We start from the raw sequence: 24,644 nt of genomic DNA on the forward strand, positions 1-24,644 counted from the left end.
AACTTAAACTGTGTCTTCTTGGCTTTTTTCCATGACATGAAATGAGTTAACACTGCATTTTAATGAGCAATACAGTGGCGGTTAGGTAGTTACACTTCATATTCTCTTTACCTTCTCATGTACAACAGTTGTATTGTTCCCGGAGCAGTGAGGTTGTGAAAATCTTTATCAGTCCAGTGACATGAAAATGTTTCCTGTTCAGGTGATCTGCATTTGATAGTGTGTGGCCGTCCCAAAATAACTGTAATGAAAAATGGGAAGGGAAAAGAAAGAAACAAAACATATAAAACCAGACAAATATGGTGCTGTAATACTGGGAGGCTCCAGTTCTATCATCACCATCTTTAGATAAAAACCACCCAGCATATTCTTATTATTGTTACTAACAGACATTCCCCCACTCAACTATTTGTATACACAGGGAGGTACACATTGGAATGTGACCAGAATACAGACTCCTGATCAAAACACTCCTTATATTGTGAGACAGTTCCCCATCCAAATACAAATTCATAGAAACCTTTTACAAGTGATGCAGATATTGATAAGTGGTCAAATCAAAAGCTCTGATCTAACACTGTCAAACTACAGTGTGCCTGAAATAAGATCCAGGGTGAAATTCCATCCCATTGAAGTCAATGGGACTTTTGGCACTGACTTGTATGAGTTCTGGATCTTACCGCTACACTTTTCCATTTTTCCTCCAGTTTTAATAAGTGCTACTTAAAATAATAAATGCAATGTGGAAATCATAGTGTTGACATATAAAATCAATTTAATAGAGACGGGGCAGTTTTGAGCATATACCTATTTTGCCACCTAACACTTCAATGTTTACAAGTCTTGTTCTCCATCATTACAGAAATATCACAGATCCATAAAATTAATGGTGCAACTTCAAGTCAACATCTGAAAAGTTACCATCACTAGGGAAAAACTGGGACAGGAGTGGGAGGGGAATAGGTGCCTATAGAGAACACCAAAGAGATGAAGTAGAAAATGTAAAATTTGAATATCTGCATATGTTCAGAACATCTCAAATTACTTATAAATAAAGAGCAAGGAGTAGGACTACCTGATAAACAACATGAAACACCTAAATCTGACCACCATACGTATATTTAATTTACACAGATTATTTTACCACATATATAAACATTTCCCCCTTGGAGCCCTGAATGTTCATGCCCTATAGTATTAGGTGCTCCTTAAATAAAAACAACACTTAGAAACAATGAGGCACAACTGTGAGCTTTAATGATTACATACACACATCATGGGTATCTACATGGCACCACTCTCAACTTTCAAAACATATTCATAATTTTGGGCGCCCAATTTGAGGGCATAGCTTTCTCAAAGTGCTGTGCACATCCACTCTGAAAGTCAGTCCTTTTAAAGAGATTCTTAGGCTGGGCACCAATAAAAATGAAGCACTTCATAAAATCTTGGAACGAAAGACTTGTACTAGTGTTTACTAGACTCAGGCCACATCTCCACTTACTGGAGGATTGATGCTCTGGCCATCGATCTTCCAGGGTTCGATTCACTGAGTGTTGTAAGGACCCACTAAATCAAATGCTGAGGGTACCCTGTCAGTGCTGGTATTCCTTGCTGTCATGAGGAGTAAAGGAAGCCTACGTGATCATTTCTCCTGTTGACCTCCTGCTGTGGGGCCGCTCCAGAAAGTCAATGCGAGGAATGTTGACTCCAGCTATACAATTCATGTAGCTGGAGTTGCATATCTTGCATGAATTTTCTCCACTAGTGTAGACTTGGCCTCCGTATAAAACACAGAAAATTCTCTTTGGAGGTGGTCACTTTAGCTGTTTCAAAGACATGGTCAGGAATTGGCATGTTCTAGCCTCATCATATTATATCATCATGACCAGCAGATAGTTTACATGAAGCATGAATTATTTTCAGTGTATTTAATTTGTTACCATTAAAAGACAATCATGATGCACACCAACAACTTAAAACATGTATTATAATCATTTTGTAAACATTTTGTATAAAAATACTTTCAAAGAATGTTAAGCTTGCATAGTGATACTCTCAAAAAGTTGGAAACTACAAAGTTAAGGCCCCCTCATGTAAACTATACCTGCCCTTAATGTATTAAACTATTTTTTCCCTGCAGGTCCCTTCCTTCATTTAGCGTTCAGGATATTCACTGAATGAGGTAGCTATTAATATTTGTAATGTAATGGTTCAATGTATAGCCTCATGTTTCAAATACTGGCCACTATCCAAATCCTGTAGTAACCCGGGAACTGGTGATATGGATGTGAGCTTCATTCACTACAAAACCCTGCCTCATGTACTAGCCATTCAAGCAAGATTAAATATTTTCAGGGAATAGTAAATTTGCTGAAAAACACATTCTCAAGGCACTGAACTTATTCATGAATTTAGGTTGAATTCTTTGAAGAAAAATCAATGTTGCAAGTGTCAGAACAGTTTTGAAAATGTTGGTTAGAATCCTTATAACCTGAGCAAATAATTTTGTTTATTTGGACTAGCTGAGAAAAACAAAGAAACAAAAAAACCCATTCTATTTTGCTTCTAACATCATAGCTGTATTTTTTTTTTATTTTTGGTTCAGCCAGTAGACCAGAAAAATAACTAGAGAGTACAGTAATATATATATATATATATATATATATATATATATATATATATATATATATATATATATATATATATATATATATATATATATATATACACACACACACAAAAGGTGCATAGGTAGAATAAAAACTTTTAAAAACAGCTTCTTTCATTTCTTAACTTATGACTGCTTTCTGTTTACAAACTTAACTTCTATTAATGTAGTTTATCCAATGGAATTTTTTATGTTTAAAAATAATTTGAAGAATCAAAGCAATGTCAACATATGCACCTATGAGAACCAGGAGTAGAACTCTCTCTGCTACATAATATAGGTAATCAACAATCCCTATTCCGTGGAAAGAGGCCAGGGCCCTAATATCTATTCTACCCTCACTGACAGAGAGAGAGAGAGAGAGAGAGAGAGATCAACTGTCACCAATTTCAGTCAAATAGAATAATATTGAAGAAAATTATATGCTGAAAAGACCCTTCCTACACTATGCTCACACTGTTTAAAAGAAGGGCGTGTGTATTTCAGCTTTGTAACTCTACAACAGCTCATTTCCTTAATTCCAGATGTAGAGAAAGTCTCATGTTCACTTAATATGAGCACAGTGGAGGAAAGCCACAATATGCTGATATGATAGGGTATGTCTACACTACAGCACATATTCGAACTAACTTAGTTCAAATTAGTTAATTCGAACTAAGCTAATTTGAATTAGTGCATCTAGACTTAAAAACTAGTTCAAATTAGCGTTTTGCTAATTCGAACTAGCATGTCCACACTGAGTGGACCCTGAACTGAGGTTAAGGCTGGCCGGAAGCAGTGCCGGCAGGGCATCAGATTAGGATTTAGAGCGTGGAGCTGTTGCCTCAGGCTAGCAGAGGGCTGTGCTTAAAGGGACCCGACCCCCACCCCGGACAGACAGTTCTCAGGGGTTCTCCGCTTGCAAAGCAGTCCTGGCTTGGAGTGCCCTGAGTGCCCACACTCGGCACATCACACGGCCATCAGCGTGGCTGCACTTGCCGCAGGCTGCCATCTGGGGGGGGGGTCAATCAAGGGGCTTCAGGAGAGCTTCTACCCCGAGGAGCCTGCAGAGCCAGCCCAGTCCTTCCCATCGGGGGCTCGTACCCCATTCCTCCCTCACCTCCTTCCACTTACCGCTCCCTAGCCCCCCTTCCTGATGTACAAAATAAAGGACACGTGTGTTCAAAAATAGAAACTCTCTTTATTGAACAAAACTCGGGGAGACTGGGAAAAGGAGGTGGGAGAGGGGAAGAGAGAGGGTGGGAGAGGGGAGGGCAACTAAAATGAGCAGGGGTTTGGAACAGGTCCCATATGAAGAGAGGCTAAAGAGACTGGGACTTCTCAGCTTAGAAAAGAGGAGACTGAGGGGGGATATGATAGAGGTCTATAAAAGCATGAGTGGTGTGGAGAGGGTGCATAAAGAAAAGTTTTTCATTAGTTCCCATAATAGAAGGACTAGAGGACACCAAATGAAATGAATGGGTAGCAGGCTTCAAACTAATAACAAAAAGTTCTTCTTCACAAAGCAAATAGTCAACCTGTGGAACTCCTTGCTGCAAGAGGCTGTGAAGGCTAGAACTAGAACAGAGTTTAAAGAGAAGTGAGATAAAGTCATGGAGGTTGGGTCCATGGAGTGGTATTAGCCAGGGGGTAGAAATAGTGTCTCTGGACTCTGTTTATGGAAGGCTGGAGATGGATGGCATGAGACAAATGTCTTGGTCATTGTCTTCGGTCCATCCCCTCCAGGGTCCCTAGTGTTGGCCACGGTCGGCAGACAGGCTACTGGGCTAGATGGACCTTTGGTCTGACCCAGGACGGCCATTGTAAGCTCAGGGCTCAGGGTCGGGGGTCTCAGTGGACCACCTTGATTTTCATGCCAACCTGCTCCTGGGTGGCCAGGCTGGCAGCTATCCTGCCCTAGATGGACACTTTCCTGTGCCTAGTGCGGAGGTCGTGAATGAGGTCCACGATGTCTGCACTAGACCAGGCGGGCGCCCGCCACTTTCGGACCTGGGCAGGCTCCCGGGATCCGCCAGCCTGGTCCCGGGAAGAGGTGGAGGGCTGGGTGGCAGCGGGTGGCCGGCTCGAGCCATGCCAGGTGCAGGGTCTGCTCGCTGGGTGCTGGCAGGCTTGCACCTGGCACAGGCACCGTAGCCAGCCCGTGCCCCTTTAAGGGCTCCGGGGCCGGGAGGGGGGCAGAAGAGTTTTCCTGGCAGTGCCCAGAGTGGCCACCAGGGAAAGCTGGGGAGGGCTAGCTTCCCACTAGTTCGAATTAAGTGGCTACACAGCCCTTAATTCGAACTAGTTAATTCGAACTAGGCATTAGTCCTCGTAGAATGAGGTTTACCTAGTTCGAATTAAGCGCACCGCTAGTTCGAATTAAGTTTGAACTAGCGGTTTGCATGTGTAGCGCCTATCAAAGTTAATTCGAACTAACGGCTGTTAGTTCGAATTAACTTTGTAGTGTAGACATACCCATAAAGAGAACACTGGTTTACATACAAAATGAAACCAGATGTTACAAGTGTTTCTGTTCATTAATACTGAAGCTTTAACATTTAAAATAGTTTCTACTATATCCCACTGAGCATGCTTATTCTGCCATGGTCAGAGAAATAATCAATGCCTCATCACTGCCAATGCCATATCTGCAGGATGTCAAGTGAACATATTATTTCCTCTTATCTGTAGTATTGCTGCATACATAATTTCCCAGCTTCCCATGACTTGGACACCAATGCAACGGCGCTGACTTGAGTTCTATTCTCTTTGATAGAATATTAATATACTTCAAGAGCACTGAGTAGGTGGATCGTCTTTATCAATGATGATGGAATTGCAGGAAACAAAATATTTGTTAAATCACAAGTGTTTAAATGAAAACCAGCTCTTATGGGCCCAGTTCTATACTAATATTCTGTATTTCCATGTTGCTAACTCCCTAATCCCAGGAGAAAATTTCTTTCAAGTCTCTTCCCAGTGCTTTCAGCCCAGGAACTGAGCCTTATGTTTATTTCAGGGCAATCTTTGAATAAATTGATACTTCAATCATCTCAAGAGCTTTTAGGCCCAAAAGAGATTTCCCTACAACACATGTGTGCTCAGTTTCTGGATTTGAAATGTATGACTTTGTTTTTTTATATCAACGCCAGAGTTTGCAATAAATTTTTTTTCTAGCTGATCACTTCCAGCCTGTGTCAAGTTTCCAGTCTCCACAATAGCAAGTCTTAGTGATTGCAGGAAATGTGAACTTAACTAATTAATGCTTGGCACTCTTTGAGCAAGTCTCTTGAGAATTCTTTACTTCCCACCAAAAAATCAATTATCAAAATTTCACAGGGCCCTGATTGAGCTCTGTTTCCCTGAATGCAACCAAAATGAGATAAATGAACACAATAACTAAATTGACATTGATTTAGACAGAGTAAGCAGGTTTAGGCTACTGACAATAAAGGTTAAAGACAAACATCTCAGAAACTTTCAAGATGAGATTTAAAGCAGACTAAAACAGCAAAACAAAACACTGACTACCTACTCTAGTTTTCCAACTTGACCATAACAGCTAAACTATAAAATAGATGCAGTGATCAAAAATGTTCACTCTGAGTACTTTAACAGATATTAGAATAGTTTGTAATCTCATGCTTGCTAAATATCCAGCCCCAACACTAGAAGGTATTATGCAGCCGAGAACACTCCAAAGAATCTGTGTCTTCCATTATAATCAAGTAAGTCTGCCTGGTTAAAATTTCTTAGTGTCTGCCAGTGGGGGTCAGTGGTAGAATGTACAACTACAACAGTCATGATACAAAAGTCAGACAAACACTTCAGCTCCTGCTGTTTATTTTGTTATGACCTCATATTAGCTATTGTCTGAGCTCTGGCTCAGCTGGAAGTAGCTGCTCCAATACAGTACCAAAGCCAGTGTATTTTCTGGAAATAATTGAGAATGGAAGCACCTGTCTATTGTGGTTATCTATGGGTTAGTGGCCAGATTGATGTTCTTTTTCATAGAGCTCAGTTTCAACTGCACATAAGGTTTAGCCCCTCAAAAACTAGACTTCTGTAACTACTGACCAATGGAAACAATATGTAGAGGCAGCCCTTTAAACATAAATCCTAAATGTCACTTAGGGCTAATGTCTATATACAGTAGGAAGAATGTAGCACATGCAAAAACACGATACTTGTACCTTGATTCGTGGCAGAACTCCCCTGACACCAGTGTGCTAATATTACTTTGGTAACAATAATAATATAGTATCCTAGATCAAGAACCCTGAAGGACTGTGAGTTCAACAGATTTACTGTTCATTACTCCTTCAAAGAATGCTGGGATAACCTTTGTCTTTTCATCTGAAACCCTCAACTTCTTCTTCTTATCGTAACCTGGCTAATATAGTACCCTTGTCCCCTACTAGAGGACATCAAAACTACTCATTTGTTTGTCACAGGTCCAAACTGCTTACACAGAGAAGAAGATTATCCTTTAGCTAAAGTGTCAGGGACCAGGGCTTTTAGAGCTAGTGGATCCGAGGTCTTCCTCCACTTTCACCATCACATTTTAAATAATTGATTTGTTATGTTCACTGTATTTTTATAGTGATATATTACAGAAAGATAGGGAACAAACTGATCTCCATTCCCAATCTAACTGTTGCTCTAAAAAAAGCAAAAAGCAAAGTATAAATTTTTTTCAGCCAACAAGCCTTATATACTGAACACTAAGGGTATGTCTACACTACAGGACAAAGTCAAATTAAGATATGCAATTTCAGCTACGTTAATTGTGTAGCTGAAGTTGAAGTAGCATAATTTGACTTTTGGCGCTGTCTACACAGCAGGGAGTTGAAGAAAGAGCACTCTTCCTTTGACTTCCCTTACTCCTCGTGAAAGCAGGTTTACAGGCATCGACTGTAGTGCCCCTCTCACTTCGAATTAGCTGTCTTATCTAGACTGCTAATTCAAACCCTGGAATATCGACAGCAGCAGCTTTGATCTTCCTCTGTAGTGTAGATGTACCCTAAGAGATCCTGTACTCAGTCAATTCAATGGCAAAACTCTCATTTATATCAATGAGAGATGGATAAAATCCCAAGCATTTCCTAGCGTAGTTTCAACTATGGGAGATCTTATGAACAAGCAAATACTTTGGTTACAAAAACAAACAAACAAACAAAAAAAACCACACAACACCACAGATGTTTCTGTACTAGAAGAGATTAAGAAGCTCTAATTTATTTAATACAGGGTTTGGGTAGATGAAAATGTAATTGTAATTATTCAAATAATACACAGGATCAAGCTACCTGTCTATAACAGATGCAGAAGGCCATATTCCTCCTTAAAATGAAAAGCTTGGTTGTCTATTTAAAAGGTTTTTTATGAATTACAAAAACAACTGATTATGTGGAACAAATGCTCATCAAAATCAGAATACATATATAAGAAACAATGGACAACATGTTGTAAAAAAAATCAAGTGATCTTAGGAAAAGGTATTTCATGTAACAGGAAGTAATACTTTCATTTAAGAAACTCTCAAAATTATCACAATATAAAATTAGGGAGCTTAATAGAGAAGCATGGAGGAGGAAGTAAAGGAAACGGCTTTATGGGAAATAGACATCAGGAGCTGAGAAACTATGTATTGTAGTTGGGAGTTCATATAATGAACCCAAATGCTCAATCTATTAGAACTTTCTCTTATTCTACATTTATTAAGGTAAATAAGTTTGGACATTTAATGGAAGTGGGATGATGTCTATTATGTTGGAAACCAAGGGAATATGTTCTGAGAGTCTAACTCAATGACTGTTTCAGGATGCACAGAGAAATGAACAATGCTTGTTGTCAATGGCAGGAAACTTCAAATATACACAGCCTTGGAAATAAATTAATAAGCACCAAATATGGGGCAATTGTAATTTTCCCTCCAGATGTGGTAACAGATACAATACTACTAGCAAATTAGATCACTTTCTAGTTAATTGTTACCAAGGCTCCTCTAATTCTAAAAGATCTGGTCCCTGACACTTTAGCTAAAGGATAATCTTCCTCTATATACTAGCAGTTTAGGACCTTTGAGAAACAACCCTTGCATGAACAAATAGCAGTAAGGTTCTGGCTCAACTCCTCTTCTGTCTGGGAAAGCGTATAACTTTTTTCATGAATGTAAACCAGCAATGGAAGAAAGAAAGTAGAATGTTCCTATCCATCCATCCATCCATCCATAAAAGGTGGGGGGTGTTACTGAAGCTTCGCCTATGCTACTTGATCTCAAAGTGTAGTCCACAGCCTGCTAGTGGGTCTGCGACTGTCTTGCAGTTAGGCCATGGGCTCCGGGCTCAGCCCTCTATGCTGGTGCTTCAGTCCTGTGAGACTCCACTCCCGTGAGGGTTGGAATGCCAGCACCAGCTTCTCACTGTGAGGGCAAGGTGAGCCTCATGGGTTGGATCTGGCTCATGGGGAGAGGAAGCAGCTCTTCACGCTGCCACTTCCCCTCCTCTTGGCTCGGGGAACAGCAGCACAAGAAACCACTCACCGGAATCATGACCAATGGAAGCAGCGGGGGCAGTGCCTGGGTGCAGTCGGAGGCACAGAGCCAGGTAAGTGCCCCCATCACATTCCCATACTCCCTCCTGCTCCTGCACCCAACTTCTCTTCCTCATCTCCCAACTTCAGCCTGCTTCTGCATTCTACCTCCCACTCCAACCCCCCAACTCCCAGCCTGCTCCTGCACCAATTTTGTCATCATGGGTGGTTGGCTGGTGGTCCAAAGAAAGATCTGTGTTGAGCATGGTGGGTTGTGAACCAAAAAGTTTGAGAACTAATGGTCTACACCACAGAATTAGGCCATTGTGAGGCAGCTCAAGTCAACCCCACTTTGTAAGTGTCTATACTACAATGTTGCTTCCGTGAAGGTATGTCGCTTACTACACCAATCTAATAACCACTGCAGCAATCACTGCAGTGGCAATAAGTTGACTTAACTTAGGCTGACTTAAATTCTGTTGTGAAGACAAAGCCTAAGACTGTTACAGGAAAGGGCTAGGGTTGCCAGATGGTTTCAACAAAAATACCGCATATACTTGACATTACATCACAATCTACATTATATCTTATTTAGAAAATACCGGACATTTATATTTTCTCATTTATATTCTCTCAATTTGTTTCCCAAACAGAAAGCTCAAATACTGGACTGTCCGGTTCAAAACCGGACACCTGGCACCCCTAGAAAGGGCTAAAGCAGAGAACATTCCCAGCACTGATTTGCTGCTAACACTTAGGATATCAAAATGGCCCATTTGCAAGGTTTTGTTGGTCATTTTTGCCTTGGTAGCACAGAAATTCTTGGTCACATAGCTTCAGATATACTGAACCAGAGATAGACCAACTCTAATGTATGCAGTATAAGGTGGGTGCTGAGGAAGGCTGAAGAGCAGTGGATTGAAGTTATCCATTTGTAGCCTATGTAGGCATTTGCTAGATAGGGTATAGGAATAAGTTAAGGCAATAAACCAACGAACCTACAGGCCTTAGGTCTATAAAACAACAGCTTAGCTAAAGAAGGCATAAGACCCAAATGCCTTACAAATGCAGTTAACCAGGAGTAACCCTGGATCATAAGCTATCACAAGACACATTGCTGGAATGACTCAACTGTTGGCAGGTAACCACAAGATGCTAATTTATACCAGCTTGTCATATTTTAAGTTAAGAACATCAGCAAATGTCCCACCACAAGAATATCATGGTAACAAATTGACATAATAGGATAGTAAGCTTGAGGTATGTGCACTAGCAACCTATGGGAGAAGGTTACCCCAACATTAATCAGGTGAGCAAATAAAAATAAGGAAAAGAGAATGAAAACTCTACTGAATATGCATTAGGTATGATCGCATCAGTGTAGTGCATTATAAATGTTGTATCCCAGTCTGTGTACTCTGGGAGCTGTAACACCCATGATGAGGAAGATGATTAAAAATTCAGTTTCTTTTGTAAGGGATGATGAGAATATATGGATGCCCTGTATTATCTCTAGCTACCTTGCTGTGTTGGGAATGTTTGTAACTTTGCTAATTGTGTTAGTAAAACTATTACAAATACAGAGTGTTTTTCCATGCACATTGGGGTTCCCAAATGAATAATTTTAATATACTGGGCCTAATCTTTGAACAAGAGCCTACCAAATATCAGATTGTTAATGGAAAATTCTTAAATAATCAATGTAATTAATATGCAAGCAAAATCAAGTAGCAAGTTCTCATCTTTATCTCTTGCTCCACATTAAAAGGATCAGTAATAAGTATGTTTGTAACTGAATCCATAAGCTAACCGCATGGGTTTAGTTCCAGGAGCTTTTTTCAGTATGGGAATGAAATTAGGATGGAAGACCAGTGACTTAGGGTACTTAGCAGAATTCCTCAGTAAATATGTGGCAGACATCACTGAAGCTTTTTGCCATGTGATTGCAATAAAATCTCCATTGAAGGACATAGTAAATATCCAGCTAGATCACCTTAAGAACCTAACTAGATATCAATTCTAGTTGAAGTCAATCCACACAAGAATCAGAGGGTAAGCTGTGTTAGTTTGTACCTGCAAAAACTCACATGCACCGTGTGTGAGATAATACTGGCTGGGTCAACCAAGGGCTCATGTCCTATATTTTGGGCAAAGGGAAGAGCCAGTGTGTAGATTGAACAATGAGGAGTCCTGTGGCACTTTAAAGACTAACAGATTTATTTGGACTTCAGCTTTCATGGGAAGATTTCTGCCCATGAAGGCTTATGTCCAAATAAACCTATTAATTTTTAAGGCTCCACAGGACTCCTCATTGTTCATTCTACACACTGGCTCTTCCCTTTGCCCAAAATATAGGACATGAACCCTTGGTTGACCCAGCCAGTATTATCTCACACACGGTGCATGTGAGCTCACACTGCACAGAAGATACCATTTGGCAGAGCATGGTGCCCCATTCCTGCTCTTGTGAACCTGCATGCACTGGCTGTGCAACATCATGTTGGCAGAAGCCCAGAACTGTATGCTCTGTGAAGTGGCATCCTCCATGGGTGATACCAGACAAAACCACACCCAGTTGTACATCAGTACCAAAAGGGACAAACTCGAGAAAAACAGGATCTCTGGCTTAAGCCCAGACAAACGTACTCACCCACCTGCACAAAGACCACGCAGCAGGGTGGAAAGAATTTAAGGGTATATCTACACTACAGATGCTATAGAGCACAGCTCTGGTGCTGCAGCCGAACTGCTGTACCATTCCAATGTAGAGACTTACTACAGCAACAGAAGGGTTTTTTCCATCTCTGTACTTAATCCAGCCCCTCAAGAAATGGTGACTGGGTCAATGAAAGAAATCTTCTAGCAGTTTCTATAACAAGACTTGGGCTGGCTGAACTACATCTCTCAGGGTATGAACCTTTGAGTGACATAACTAGGTTGACCTACATATTAAGTGTAGAACAGGCCTGAGATAGATTAATGGAAGCCACTCTGCAGCAATAACAGCAGCTACTGAGCTCCTGCTGCCCTTGGGCAATCATCTTATACCCTCGGCCCAACAGAAAGCCCCACCTTGCAGGGATGTGATGCATCCCTGTGACATATTCCCTCCAAATCTCTTCCTCCCTCTCCTTACAATGTGCAGTGGAGCCGCACTGTTCATGCAAGCTAGCAGGATCCTCCTCCAGTAGCCTTAGAAGACTGGTTAGGATTTGTCCCTTAGAAAACTTGCCTGCAGATGAACAACACAGGGAAAACTAACTGCTTTAGTAAGTACAACAAGAGTTTGTTCTTTCATTACAAAACAGTAAGGATTACTTTACGTTTCCAATTATTTCCCAATTTATTGTACACTGAACTGAGTGACTCAGTTTGCAATTATGTTCCGAGGAGTGATGGGAAAACAGATGCTTGTGCCTTCATATTATCTGAAATTGAATTCTTTCTTGTGAAAAAGACTAGCAGCACATTTAAGTACTGCACACAATTAATGTAGTCAATCATAATGTAGGATGATATTTTCTAGTAGGATGTGATTAGAGCTGTACTCTCATCAAAAGGATAAATAAAGGGCACAACTGATGAGTGCAGTGTAGGCGGTAAATGAATATCACAAATGATTAACTATGCTCTTCAACAAGCAAACAATGGCCCTGAAAGAGCATAACTGTGGTTAATTCTGTCTACTCCAAAATGTGCATTTTAAGCCCTCCGTAAACAGGTCTCAAAAATCAAGATTGATTTTTATTGGATTTTATATTTAACTCCATACTCAGACGGAAGAAGGAGGCTTTCCTCTGACCTGACACCCTCACTCTAAATTGTTTTCCTATTAAGCACATTTTTCCATTCATGGATTATGGCCAAAATGGTTCCTCTGTGATGTTTCAAATATTGTATTTGAAGGCTACAATTGTCATCCCAAAACCATGTTTATAGGTCAAATTCAGGCCCGTAGCACTGTTGACACAGCATTACTGTGTGCTGACATTCACATTAACTGCTGCTTCCTGTGACATCATCTGCAGTAAACACGGGCAGCTTCTTTGGGGGATGTAGGCACTAAATAACAAGGACCTGATCCCAGGCCTCAATGACATATCACACCATGGAGGACTTGAGTGTTTTGGGAACAAAGAATTCTTATCCTCTTTTACATTGTGATCACTGACATATCTGGTATTTTTGGTGTATTTATATGCAGCCATAGGAATAAAGTTTTCACTTTTTGTTGTCCCATCTCAGCACAAGTACCTTTCTAGAAGAGGACAGAAGATTAGTAGGCAGGGCATTAAATATTTAGGCTATAGACTTTTATATGCCTTCATGATAGCCTTTAAGTTAAAATGACCATTCCTCCTTCCTTAGCAGAACTTCATTGCCACAATTTCTTTCTGGACAGGGATCCCTCTAATCTGAAGCTGCACTAACAGAACTTATCTAAAAATGTATTGCCTTAACAATCTCCACTCTTCTTTATTATTTAACAATACTGTATAATGGTTACATATTTATTTATTGGTACGATTATTTTCCTGGAATCAGTTATCTGATGAGAATCTGAATTTTTAATTAGGGATTAAGTGTTCTATATGGTAGTGATCTGAAAATGTCAGGATTCTGCACTATACTGATTTTATCATTTAGTATAAAAAGTGTATTGGGGAAAAATAATTCTGCATATAATTCATTATGAAGAAAAATAACATGTATGTTCAAAAGATAAATAATCTATGTTGACAAAAAAAGTATGAGCAAATTAATTAAATTAGTCAGTATCACAAATCTTTCCCAATTATTCTTCTATTTAGTATTTAAATAAACATTGAGTACTATAAAAATAACTGCTGTTTTCACTTGCCAATGTAAGTTCTTTTGAGGAGGAGGAACTCAGCAGAAACAACACAACCGGTTTTCAACATTTGTGTAACTCGTGTTAGTATATTGTATCCTATTTTTAAAATTTCTTATTTGTTTTTTTGAGCACTTGAATGTGGGACGTGCTATGAAGAGCAGCAGTGGCTGGTGAACTTTGTGGCCAGTGGGCGTAGCATAAAAAACAAATTATGCTTACCTGCCCACATGGACTACTATCCATACTCACACCCAAATACAGCAAACAGTGAGGGGTGGACCCTAGGAAGGTTTCCATTTATGCTGCCTAGGGACTTTACTTACTCTTCCCAGGATTGTGGTCATCCTCCTCTTCTCTTTCCTCTGTTGAGTTCCCTTTCTCCACTGCCTCATCCCCTGCAGGTTGGACAGTGAAGCTCTGTTAGGGTATGTCTACACTGCCACCCTAGTTCGAACTAGAGTGGCTAATGTAGGCATTCGAACTTGCAAATGAAGCCTGGGATTTAAATATCCCGGGCTTTACTTGCATGTTCCTGGGTCCTGCCATTTTTAAATGCCCCGTAGTTCGAACTCCCTGCCTGCGGCATTTAAAAATGGCGGTGCCCAGGAACATGCAAATAAAGCCCGGGATATTTAAATCCCGGGCTTCATTTGCAAGTTCGAATGCCTACATTAGCCATGCTAGTTCGAACTAGGGTGGCAGTGTAGACATACCTTTAGGGAGGCAAAGTGTGACTACTGTGAGAGGGGTTCAGAACATCACATTCACTGCCCAAGCCAAAGACTATGGTGAATGCAAAGTGCTCTACAGTGTTGCCCTCTAACTGCACCTTGCTAGCGGGCTCTAAAAGATACCCTGAGCACAATAATATAGTTGAACGTGTGGCCTGGACAGTGAATACAGCATCCCAAACCACACTCACAATTGAAATGGGTTTCCTTCCTAAGGCCTTTTCTCAGGAGCCTGTGCAGGAACCAGAAGGGGGGTTGTAAAGAACCTTGCTATTATACAAATCTCAAACAACAAATATATAGTAGCCCCTCTCCATGTATGCCTTACTTTGGGAGAGAGGCAATGCCCCAGTGTCCTCTGTACATGAGCTTCCGTAGCTCAAATATAAATACAATCACATTTCCTGATTGAAACAGTTTGTAATTTGAATCCAGATTCATAATGAAAGGATCACACACAAACTTAAAAGTCAGAGACAGGGGGAGATATGACTAAAGTGTTGCAATTTGGCTTAATCCTGCTTTCTGAATGGACACCAATTGTTGTGATGGGCTCTAGCCACTGAATCCCATGTGGTTCCAAGCCGCTTCGGACTGGGCAGTGGCTGATTATCGTTCCTAGGTCTGGGTCTCTCAGGTGTATTCCCAGATAAAGACCCTGTATCTGACACCCTTCTTGGAACCCATGAGAGAACACAAACAGGGGATTAGAGTTGGAAGAAAAGACAGACAATGGAAGGACCATAGAACAACTGTGCAACCCAGGAAAGATCTCAAAAAGTGAAACAAAAATATAAATAGTTTAAATTACCAAGGAGCCCTCACTGCAACCCTGCATAATAATACAGAAACAGCACAGACATTCTCATATAAAAGTCCTCTTAGAATCAAGCAAGATTGTCACAGTGCAAGGAGGGTGAGGAGCTGGAGTTAAGACATTAAGGCAACATGTATTGGGAAACTAATATCCACCCGGATGACATCTCAGCTATATGAGTCCAAAACCGCATTAGCAGACCCATTCACAGAGCAGGGCACACGTGAGGTTCCAGAAGGACCAGCTCCATGATCATGGCCTTCCATAACAGCTGTATTCTTTAGAAACAATGGAATGGTCAGTTACAAAGGTGAGCCTACCAAAAATAAGCTATCCACGAGTCAAAGAAACCCAGCAAAAAGAGAATGAGAACAAATGATTCTTGTGCTCATGAGCTCACATGTTGATGTTATAAGGTCAGTCTAATATCTAATATATGGTGCTTTCAGGGTTGGCTGACAATAACCAAGACCTGTAACCTGACTCACTATCACAGAAGCCAACCCGTTGATAAGAAAGGAAAAGGAAGATAGCCCCTCATAATGACACAACTTCTACCCTGTAACAAATGTTGTAGTTTCCCAGTATTGTTGACACAGAAGATGAAATCATGGTGAGACTGAAGTCATTGAGAGTTTTGCTATTGATCTCAGTGGGGTGAGGCTCTGCCCCTGTTAAGTCTGGCACTGCTCTCTCATTATTGTCTAAAGGATTCTAGCTATTAAATTTGCAAGGTGAAGGGGGCAAGAGATAGACAGCTGTACATTATTATTTTACTCATGACACTTTATACTCAACTTCAGGACATCATCAGCAGGACTCATGTTGAGCACAGAATCCTCCCAATGATTCAAGAAGTCGGAGATGAAGAAATTACAATACATTGGATGTTTCCCCTGGGTAACTACTAGTGATATTGTGCTTACATCAGAGCTCATTATTTACCCCAAGATGTCAGTGGAGTCACTCCTGCATTAGATCAGGATCAGGCTGATGATACTTGAACTAGCCTTTGTTTAACATTCAAGCTGCTTCTAATTTCTGCAGATAGTCATGTAGGTTAATGGCAAGAGCCATTTGCCAAAACAATGATTACCTAATCTGTGTAGAGCAATGTTATCTGACTGTCAGACAGAACAATCCCACTTTATATTCTCCATGGATCTTTTAGGCATGGTGGGCACTAACATTTTCCAATGGCTACTCAAAAACTAAAGAAACCAAAAACATGGCTATTTTTTGGCAAAGGAAGAGTGAAAATAGCAGCCATCACTACAGAATAATCACCTATAGGAAGTTAATTAATGGCAAGAACTCAAAATTTGTGAGCAATAAATTCTCCCAAAAATCATTATATAAAATTGTCCCGAGTTGACAAACCACAGAGATCCAGTTTTTCAGTTAAAAAATATATTCACTGCTAAATTAGACCTGAACAAGAGCTCTGTATAAAAGCAAAAGCAGGTTTCTTTCATCAACGAAAGTTGTTCCAATAAAAGATAATACCTCACCCACCTAGTTAGCCCAAAATCAGATACCTAGCAGCTGCCTTCTGCAATTATAAACTTTCTAACACATTTTGTACAAAACATTGTCATTCTATTATCTTTTCCTACCTGGGGTATAAAACAATCAATCTGTGTGTGCGTGCGTGCGCGTATGGAGGGATGAAAATTTCATTAATTGAGGGCCTTCTTTGATGTTCTACAACAACATTATTCTTTCACTAGAAAACATAGATCACAGCAGAAAAGAAAACTGTATAAAAAAAAGAGATTTCAAAGCCATGTAAGGGATTACGAAGCCTAATTCCCATAAATTTAACGGAATATCAAAATATTTTAGGCAACTTTGAAAATTTCAGACTAAGACTTTTTGGGAGGAAAATACATGTGATTTGTCTTTTCAGGGGCCAGGAAAGCATGCATTGTATTGTTATTCAATGTTCTTTTTACATATACTATTTGGACCTTATAGTCTTTCTTGGTTTAAGAAATAAGCATAATCAGTTCAGTTTTGGTACTGTAGAAATCTCGGGTGCATTTGTCACTTTTAAATTGTACGATTAAGCAATATAGCAGGGAAGTTTATTGATACAGCAATTCAGAGTTTCATTACTTCAGTGGATCTTTAGTTATGATTCCCCCAACTATAGGAAGCTCCAATGAAATTCTGAAGAAATATAAAATAAAGAAATAACAAAGTACTGTTTTTTCTCTAATTTTCTTCTTAAATTGTTGATGAATCTTCATTTCTTCTTTTTGAAATTACTCTTAGCAGCCCCCTCCTCCAAGCATTTAAAAAAGAAACTGACAACACTGTCTTCTATATACATCCTGTTCTTTGAAGTTTCTGAGAAGTTTACTAAAGATTTTTACTTTAATAGGGTTTCTAAAACAAAATCCTCTCGATTATATCACCATTTTTAAACAAAACATTGGCTCTGCATAGAGAACCTAATTATCGTGAAGTTCAGACTACCCAGGAAGTGCTGTAGCTAAATCAGCAGCCTGCTTTTTGCATATACTCTTTCGTTGCCACCTTGATTCCTGGATTCACTTGGATTTGTGAGCATTAAGGAAAATAAATTCGGTCCCGTTAGCTAAATTTTGTTTAAAATAAAATTTCCTAGAACAGGCCAATTTCTACAAACGATTAATCTTTTTTTAAAGTCCACCTGATGTTAGAATTTTAGAGGGTATAACACAAGGAGTAATTATTAAAGTGGCAAAAGCACCTATCTCTCAGAGAAACAGGATTAAATGGAGAAAGAGGAAATTTAGGTTGAATATCAAGAAAACCTTCCTGGTAGTGAGTTTTATCAAATTGCAGAGCAGTCTCTCAAATACCAAAGGAAGAAGTGGACATTTAAATTAGTTTTGACAAAGGAATGGAGACTACACAAATGGAGGCAGCCTTGCTCCAGAAGAGAGGTCGCCAATGTGGCCTAGTACACAGTCCCTCCGGCATCTTTAATTTCTGTGATCCTCCAGGATACACACGCCAAGAGCGGGTTTCTGATCATCTGCAGTGTTGCCTGATTTCATGTGTTCAAGCCTTATATCACTGTTGCATTTGGCGACTCATATGCACAATTTTATACCATACAGGTATGAGCAATCTACAGTAAGGAGATCTGTACAATGAACACACTTCCGACACACTTCCAAGGGTGTTTATATTTTATGTATCCTCCACAGACCTCTGATTTTCACATGCTCACTGCCTCTTTGTGAGAATCTAGTGCAGCTGGTTTTACATTTCAGTTCTGTCCATTCTCAGTCACAGGAAACAGAACGACTGGGGCAACAGACCGCTCCCCTTCTGGTCACTGAACTCTAAATATGGGCTGCTGGGGACAAATTTACCCTGGTGTCAGTGCAGTGACCTCTGAAAGCAGGGGATTTTCAAATAACAGGAGGTGGAGTTAGAAGTAAATCTTCAGACTGGTCATCTGAAAACACGACCATCTCATGACTAGAAAAAACAAAACCAAATGTGACCTATAGCTCAATAGCTCACCAGTGCCAAAAGATAGCATGAGCCCTGCATCTGCAGTAACTGGCACCATGTTACTCTTTCCTTACAAAAGCTACACTCAAAATTACTCCAAGGGGTTTCAGTGTTTTGTTTGTTTTTGTCAGAAAGGGATTCATATTCAAAAGGTTGTGTGACACTCTTAAAGAAGCAGTACTGCCACTGGTGTCCTGTGCTCATTTTTTATTTCAAATTAATTAAACAAAAAAGGAGGTGCTTCTTTGAAAACTGCCTTAACTACCTAACAAATATAATAAATCCAAAGAAACAGCAATCCCACCACACTTACTACATAAGCGGGGTGGGCGGGTGGGGTGGGGGGATGGCGGGGAGGGGGACTCTATTCCTCAGTACATCAGTTTTAACAAAAATTGTTTCTCAACTGCCCTTTTTAAAAGATAGGGCTTTCTGTATGCCCTAAAGATCAACAGTCTTGGGCTATTTCAGATCAAGAGACCATAGTCAATACATAAACAAACTTAGCACTGAAATGGAAGGTGCTATATAAAAGTGCTTCACAAAAAAAGAACTTTGTAATCCATTTAATGCTACCCTAAAGTATATGTTATCTGTCTCTCTTATAAGGGAGGAAACTGAGTAAGAGAGATTAATCAGCAGATGGCTCCAAAATCAGACAGGGGAGATGGAAAGAAAGGGAAGTTGTCAAAGCCAGACCTACCACTTAGACATTCACGACACCAGCTAGTCAGCCAGCCAGGAAATTCCATTTATGTCCAGATTTCTGTAGGTACCCATTAATCATGTATATAGTGCAACAAATTTACACTATATTTTTACACAATAGTGCACTTTGTAACCTAATACAGATAATACAGAATTCATTGCCTTTGGCAGTGGAAATCTGTAACCTTGCTTTTGTTCCCCACCCCTTCCCTGTTCTCTCTCTTTTGCCCTCTGTTCTCTGTTTACTTTGTACAGCTCAAAGACAACATTCAAAATAACTGTCTATACTCCAGTACTTTAATTTGGAAATGTTGCTAATGATGTGCCACAAAACGATTGAATAATTAAGCCAATGAAAGTGATTATAATCCCATATATGCCTCTGAACTGTATGACAGAAGGACTTTGCTATGACAGGTCTCAAAAATATTATAATTATATCACTCTCTCAGCCACAGGCACTGTAGGCTATAATTATACAAAATGTTTATAAGGCATTGAAGTGCATGGAATTAAATGATTAATTCACCTCCTCTGCCATTAGCTGAACAACATGGTGAGTCCAGGGAGTTTTATCATTTTAACAATAAATACCAATAGAAAGATGCAGAAGAATAATGTGAGAATGTGTGCTAGTCAAGTGATGCCATCTGGATGACCAGAGCAAATGAGTAGTTTTTAGTGAGGAGCTGAAGATAGGTAAGTCAGTGAGGATTTATAGCTTCACTTGTTCTCAGTTTACATTGGAAAAAAATTCACTGACTTCAGAGTTGCACCTGATTTACAACAGCAAAATGAAGATGAGAAACCAGCCCTTGACCCTCAGTTTGGGTTACAAATGATCCTCTGTGTCTCTTGATATGCTCAATTTTGGTGGGTCTGTCCCATCTCCTGCAAGGGCAGGGTATTGGTAATTACTGTATTTAATTCAGTGAGAAAGACATGTGAACACATCAGAATATGGAACTAGAAAATGTTCCTTCATTCTCTACTCTTGACTGTCCTGCTTCCATCTTTAGGAGCGTGTGTCCATGAATTGTGAATATGTTCAGTTCCTACCTCTGGCTTGAGGAAGGTCTCATACTTTCCCCCGATTTTACTGCTTCTGTGGATGGTGTTAATCACCAAACTCTCATTCCCTGCCTTCACTGCTGTCCATCCCAGAACAACAGAAGACCTGCCTCAGTAACTTCCAACGTGGCGGCTACTGTGGCTTCATGTTAAACATTGAAGGAGACACTGGTTAGCAGGACAGCTTCCAACACACTGGAGAGTCACCACCTCACTGTAACTTCACTAAGGTTGCCAAATTAGTACTATCGAAAAGCCAGACCCTCTAGAAACAGTAATGGGATGCCCCTTCCACTGAGGCTGGGGAGATCAGACCCACCTCAAGAGGCAGTGCAGAAATGAGCGTGGTACATCCCCACTTCTGCACTGTAGCAGCCTGAGAGCTGGACTTCCAGCTCCCATTTTCCTGGGACTCCTGCTATGGTTTGGTGCACAGAGCTTAGAGATTCCTCCCCTAGGCAGCTACATCCAGCGATGGGGCTTCTGTTTCAAGTGGCTGCAACCAGGGCAGTCTGGGTTCTGGGCTCCCACCTCAGCTCCAGCTCCAGATTGGGGTTCGAAGCTTCCTCCATCAGCAGCTCCTATCAGCGCAGGAGGCTAATACTCCTGGAAGCTGCAACCAGGCTAGCCTGGACTCTGGGCTCCCCTTCAACTCCTGTGAGGCTCTGGGAGAGCAGCTCAGCACTTCTTCCCCCCAGTGGCTCTTGCTGGGCTTGGAGCTTCCACCGCCTGCTGCTCTAGCTAGGGCTTGATGCAGCCCGAGCTGGAAGTTTCTACCCATGGTGTCTCCAGCTGAGACTTGGGGCTTCTTCCCCCATGGCTCCTATAGGAACTTGGGTGGACCAGGTAGGAGATATAACCTCTGGGGCTTCTTTTGGAGATGGGGCACCATTTTGCTCAGGGGCCTACAAACTGGTCACCTTCATCTCCGGGAACCTTCTCTAGCCCAGCCCTGAAGGCAGCACAGAATCGAAGTTGGCATTCTTGAGACTCCCCTCCTCATGACTTTGCAAACTGCCCCAACCACAATCCCATTCTGGGTCAGGATCCTCACGGTTGTGACATTTCGGATGTAAACTTCTGTAATTGTGAAACTGACCAATTTGAAAAGCCCTCCGGCAGTGAAATTGCCCAGAATGGAGCATGAATTTGGGAGGGTCCTATTTATGCTCAAGTCTCAAAGTTTATGAATAAAATATGGCAACATGTTTTATTTTTAATGAGAGAAGCCTGAAGCTGGAACAGGAGTTTTATAAAGCATGTCTGGGTGAGGGGAAGCCAAGGCTTCTGTGATCTTTAAAGATGCATTGAACAGAAAGTCCCCCTGGAACCTCTGTTCCTGCCCTCACAAATACTTTACATATCAGCAAATGATTTCATTTGAAAGATGGCAGAGTTCATAAATTATGTACTTAGACATTTGCCTTGGATAGTGGTTTTATGCCAGTGTACTAAGAATAAAATCCAGAGCAGGTACAAGTACCAGGCAAAAGTTTCATTATAAAGCAAATATTTGGTCTTGCAATAGGTTCAGTCTTTGTGCTTCTGATTATCTAGGAAAAATATTTGCTAGTGGTGGGGAGGGAGAAGCAAAGTCTAATTTTCTATGGAAACTTGATATACAAGTAGCACAATGGCCAGGTGGAAATAATAGATTAAACACCCCAAGAAGTCCCTAATCAGAGGAATAAAAATAGATGGTGAAAACAAGCTAATGAGTATGTCTCAAGATTAAGATTTACATGGATCCATTGGTATGTCCATAATGACAGGCTTTTTATTAAGACTTTATCATGTTTGTGTTTCCTCACTATCTTTGTGACTAGAACGAGCTGATAATTACATTAGGAGCTAATCTTTAACCTTTAGCAGGTTTTTGTCTCCAAAATCAGACAAAATGAAGAAATATACATTTACTCCACAGATGTTCAGCCACTCAACTTCGCTGAACACTGTTGATCCCGGTGGACTAAGTGGTCCCCAACGTGGTGCCCGCAGGCCATTTCTGTGCGCCCGCCGAGTGATCAGGGTGGCCCCGCCCGCAGGCACGTGGTGTATGAGTGGAGTCGGCCCCCTGGGCACACGGTGTATGGGCAGCGTCGGCCCCAGGCACGCAGCACATGGGCAGCCTCACCCCCGGGTGAGCAGCGTTTGGGTGGCCCTGCCGCAGGGTGCGCCGTGCAAGGCCTGTGCCGGCTCAAGGTGAACAGCATATGGGCAGTGCCGGCCCTGGGCACGCGGCATAGGGGTGGCACCAGTCCCAGGCGTGCAGCATAGGAGCTGCGCTGACCCCGGGCATGCAGCACATGGGCGGTGGCGGTCCCGCTCCCGGGTGTGCGGCGCATGGGCTGTTCCAGCCCCCGCACACAGCGTATGGGCACGTGGCACAGAAGCGGCCCGGCCCCGGGCGTGTGGCATATGGGCAGCCACCACCCCTGGGCATGCGGCACAGGAGCGGCGCCAGGCATGTGCGCCAGGCATGTGCACCAGGCATGTGCGTGGCCCCACCCCTGGGTGCATGTGTGGCCCCACACCCGGGTGCTCGGCAGCCCCAAAAGGTTGGGGACCACTGGACTAACCTCTGAAAGCATATTCAGCACTTCAAAGCTTGGATTCTTATCCTCCAAATGAGGCTACTCCCTTCATTGATGTACATTCTGCTGAAGCCAGCAGTATTGCATGAGGCATAAATAAGTACAAAACTTGACTAGTGATCTGCAAATCAGAGCTGCAAAGCTGAGCAATGTCTCAAGAGATTTCCAATGCCACCCATTTCCAGCCAGGCTAAATCATAATATGAACATAATATGATCATCTAATGAACTGGGTTTTGCCCATGACAGCTCATGATACACTATATATTTTTGTTAGTTTCAAAGGTGACACAGGACTACTCATTGTTTTTAAAGACTAACATGGCTACCCCTCTGAGGCCTCACAGCACAAAACAGAGAGAACTTTCCATCCTCACTACATATTCCAGAATGTGTTACAGACCTTTCAAAAAGTCAAGAAACTACTCAAAATCAACTCTTGTCCATGAAGTGTTCAAATTCTCACGACCAGATGCTGCACGTTGTCCATGTGGGCTTTGCCTTGTTTGAAGTATCTGTCTAGACATGTCTTCATTGGCTATGCTTCTTTTCATGTTTCTATCAGCAAGTTTGGTGACAGAACCAGCTAAGTGATCAAAGATTTCCTGGATACCATCACAGAATTATTCTCCTTACCAAACAGGTGCCAAATCCACATTCAGGCGTCTTGGTGGAGAATGGAGGGATGGGAGAAAGGGATGCTACACTGCTACTTCCTGTGCTGCACTTGTACAGATGGAGAAAAAACATCAAACTCCAGTACCATTGGTTGGTTCTGGCATCTCTCTCTGAGCACTGAAATAAGTAAAAATGTAACAAAACAGAACCAGCCAACCAAACAAAAATTCAGAGATTGCAAAATAACGTGTTATGTTGTCATATAGTAGTTATGGTTTGGAGAGAAAATTAATTATCTCTGGGGCTTTGAATTCAACCACTTTGAACGTTGCAAGTTTATAGTTCTCTTTTACTACATTCTTCCCATATCAATGTTGACAAACAGGGCTGCAACCAGTCTCATACATTCCTCTGTCATTTGCTGCTGCTTCCATTTGCTCCATAGTGTTGGGATGAAACTATTCTGCCCTCTCTGCTAAGGCATCTTCTCCAGGTTTCCCTTGGGCACACTCATTTCCTCACCCCAGTTGGTTTCCACTCAACAGCTTTATGT

The 24,644-nt window shown here is 41.3% G+C and overlaps 1 protein-coding gene across 6 annotated transcripts in view; it reads right to left on the reverse strand.

Annotated features, from left to right (window-relative positions):
* Positions 1-24,644, reverse strand: part of GHR (growth hormone receptor) — a 209,743-nt gene that overhangs the window by 22,308 nt on the left and 162,791 nt on the right. For all 6 annotated transcript variants that reach the window (XM_075932500.2, XM_075932494.2, XM_075932496.2 and 3 more), the window contains one exon: positions 112-241. In XM_075932500.2, the coding sequence (XP_075788615.2) occupies positions 112-241 (130 nt within the window). The remainder of the gene's footprint in view (positions 1-111; positions 242-24,644) is intronic.

The sequence above is a fragment of the Pelodiscus sinensis genome, chromosome 6, assembly GCF_052426305.1.
Source record: "Pelodiscus sinensis isolate ZL-2025 chromosome 6, ASM5242630v1, whole genome shotgun sequence".
NCBI lineage: Eukaryota > Metazoa > Chordata > Testudines > Trionychidae > Pelodiscus > Pelodiscus sinensis.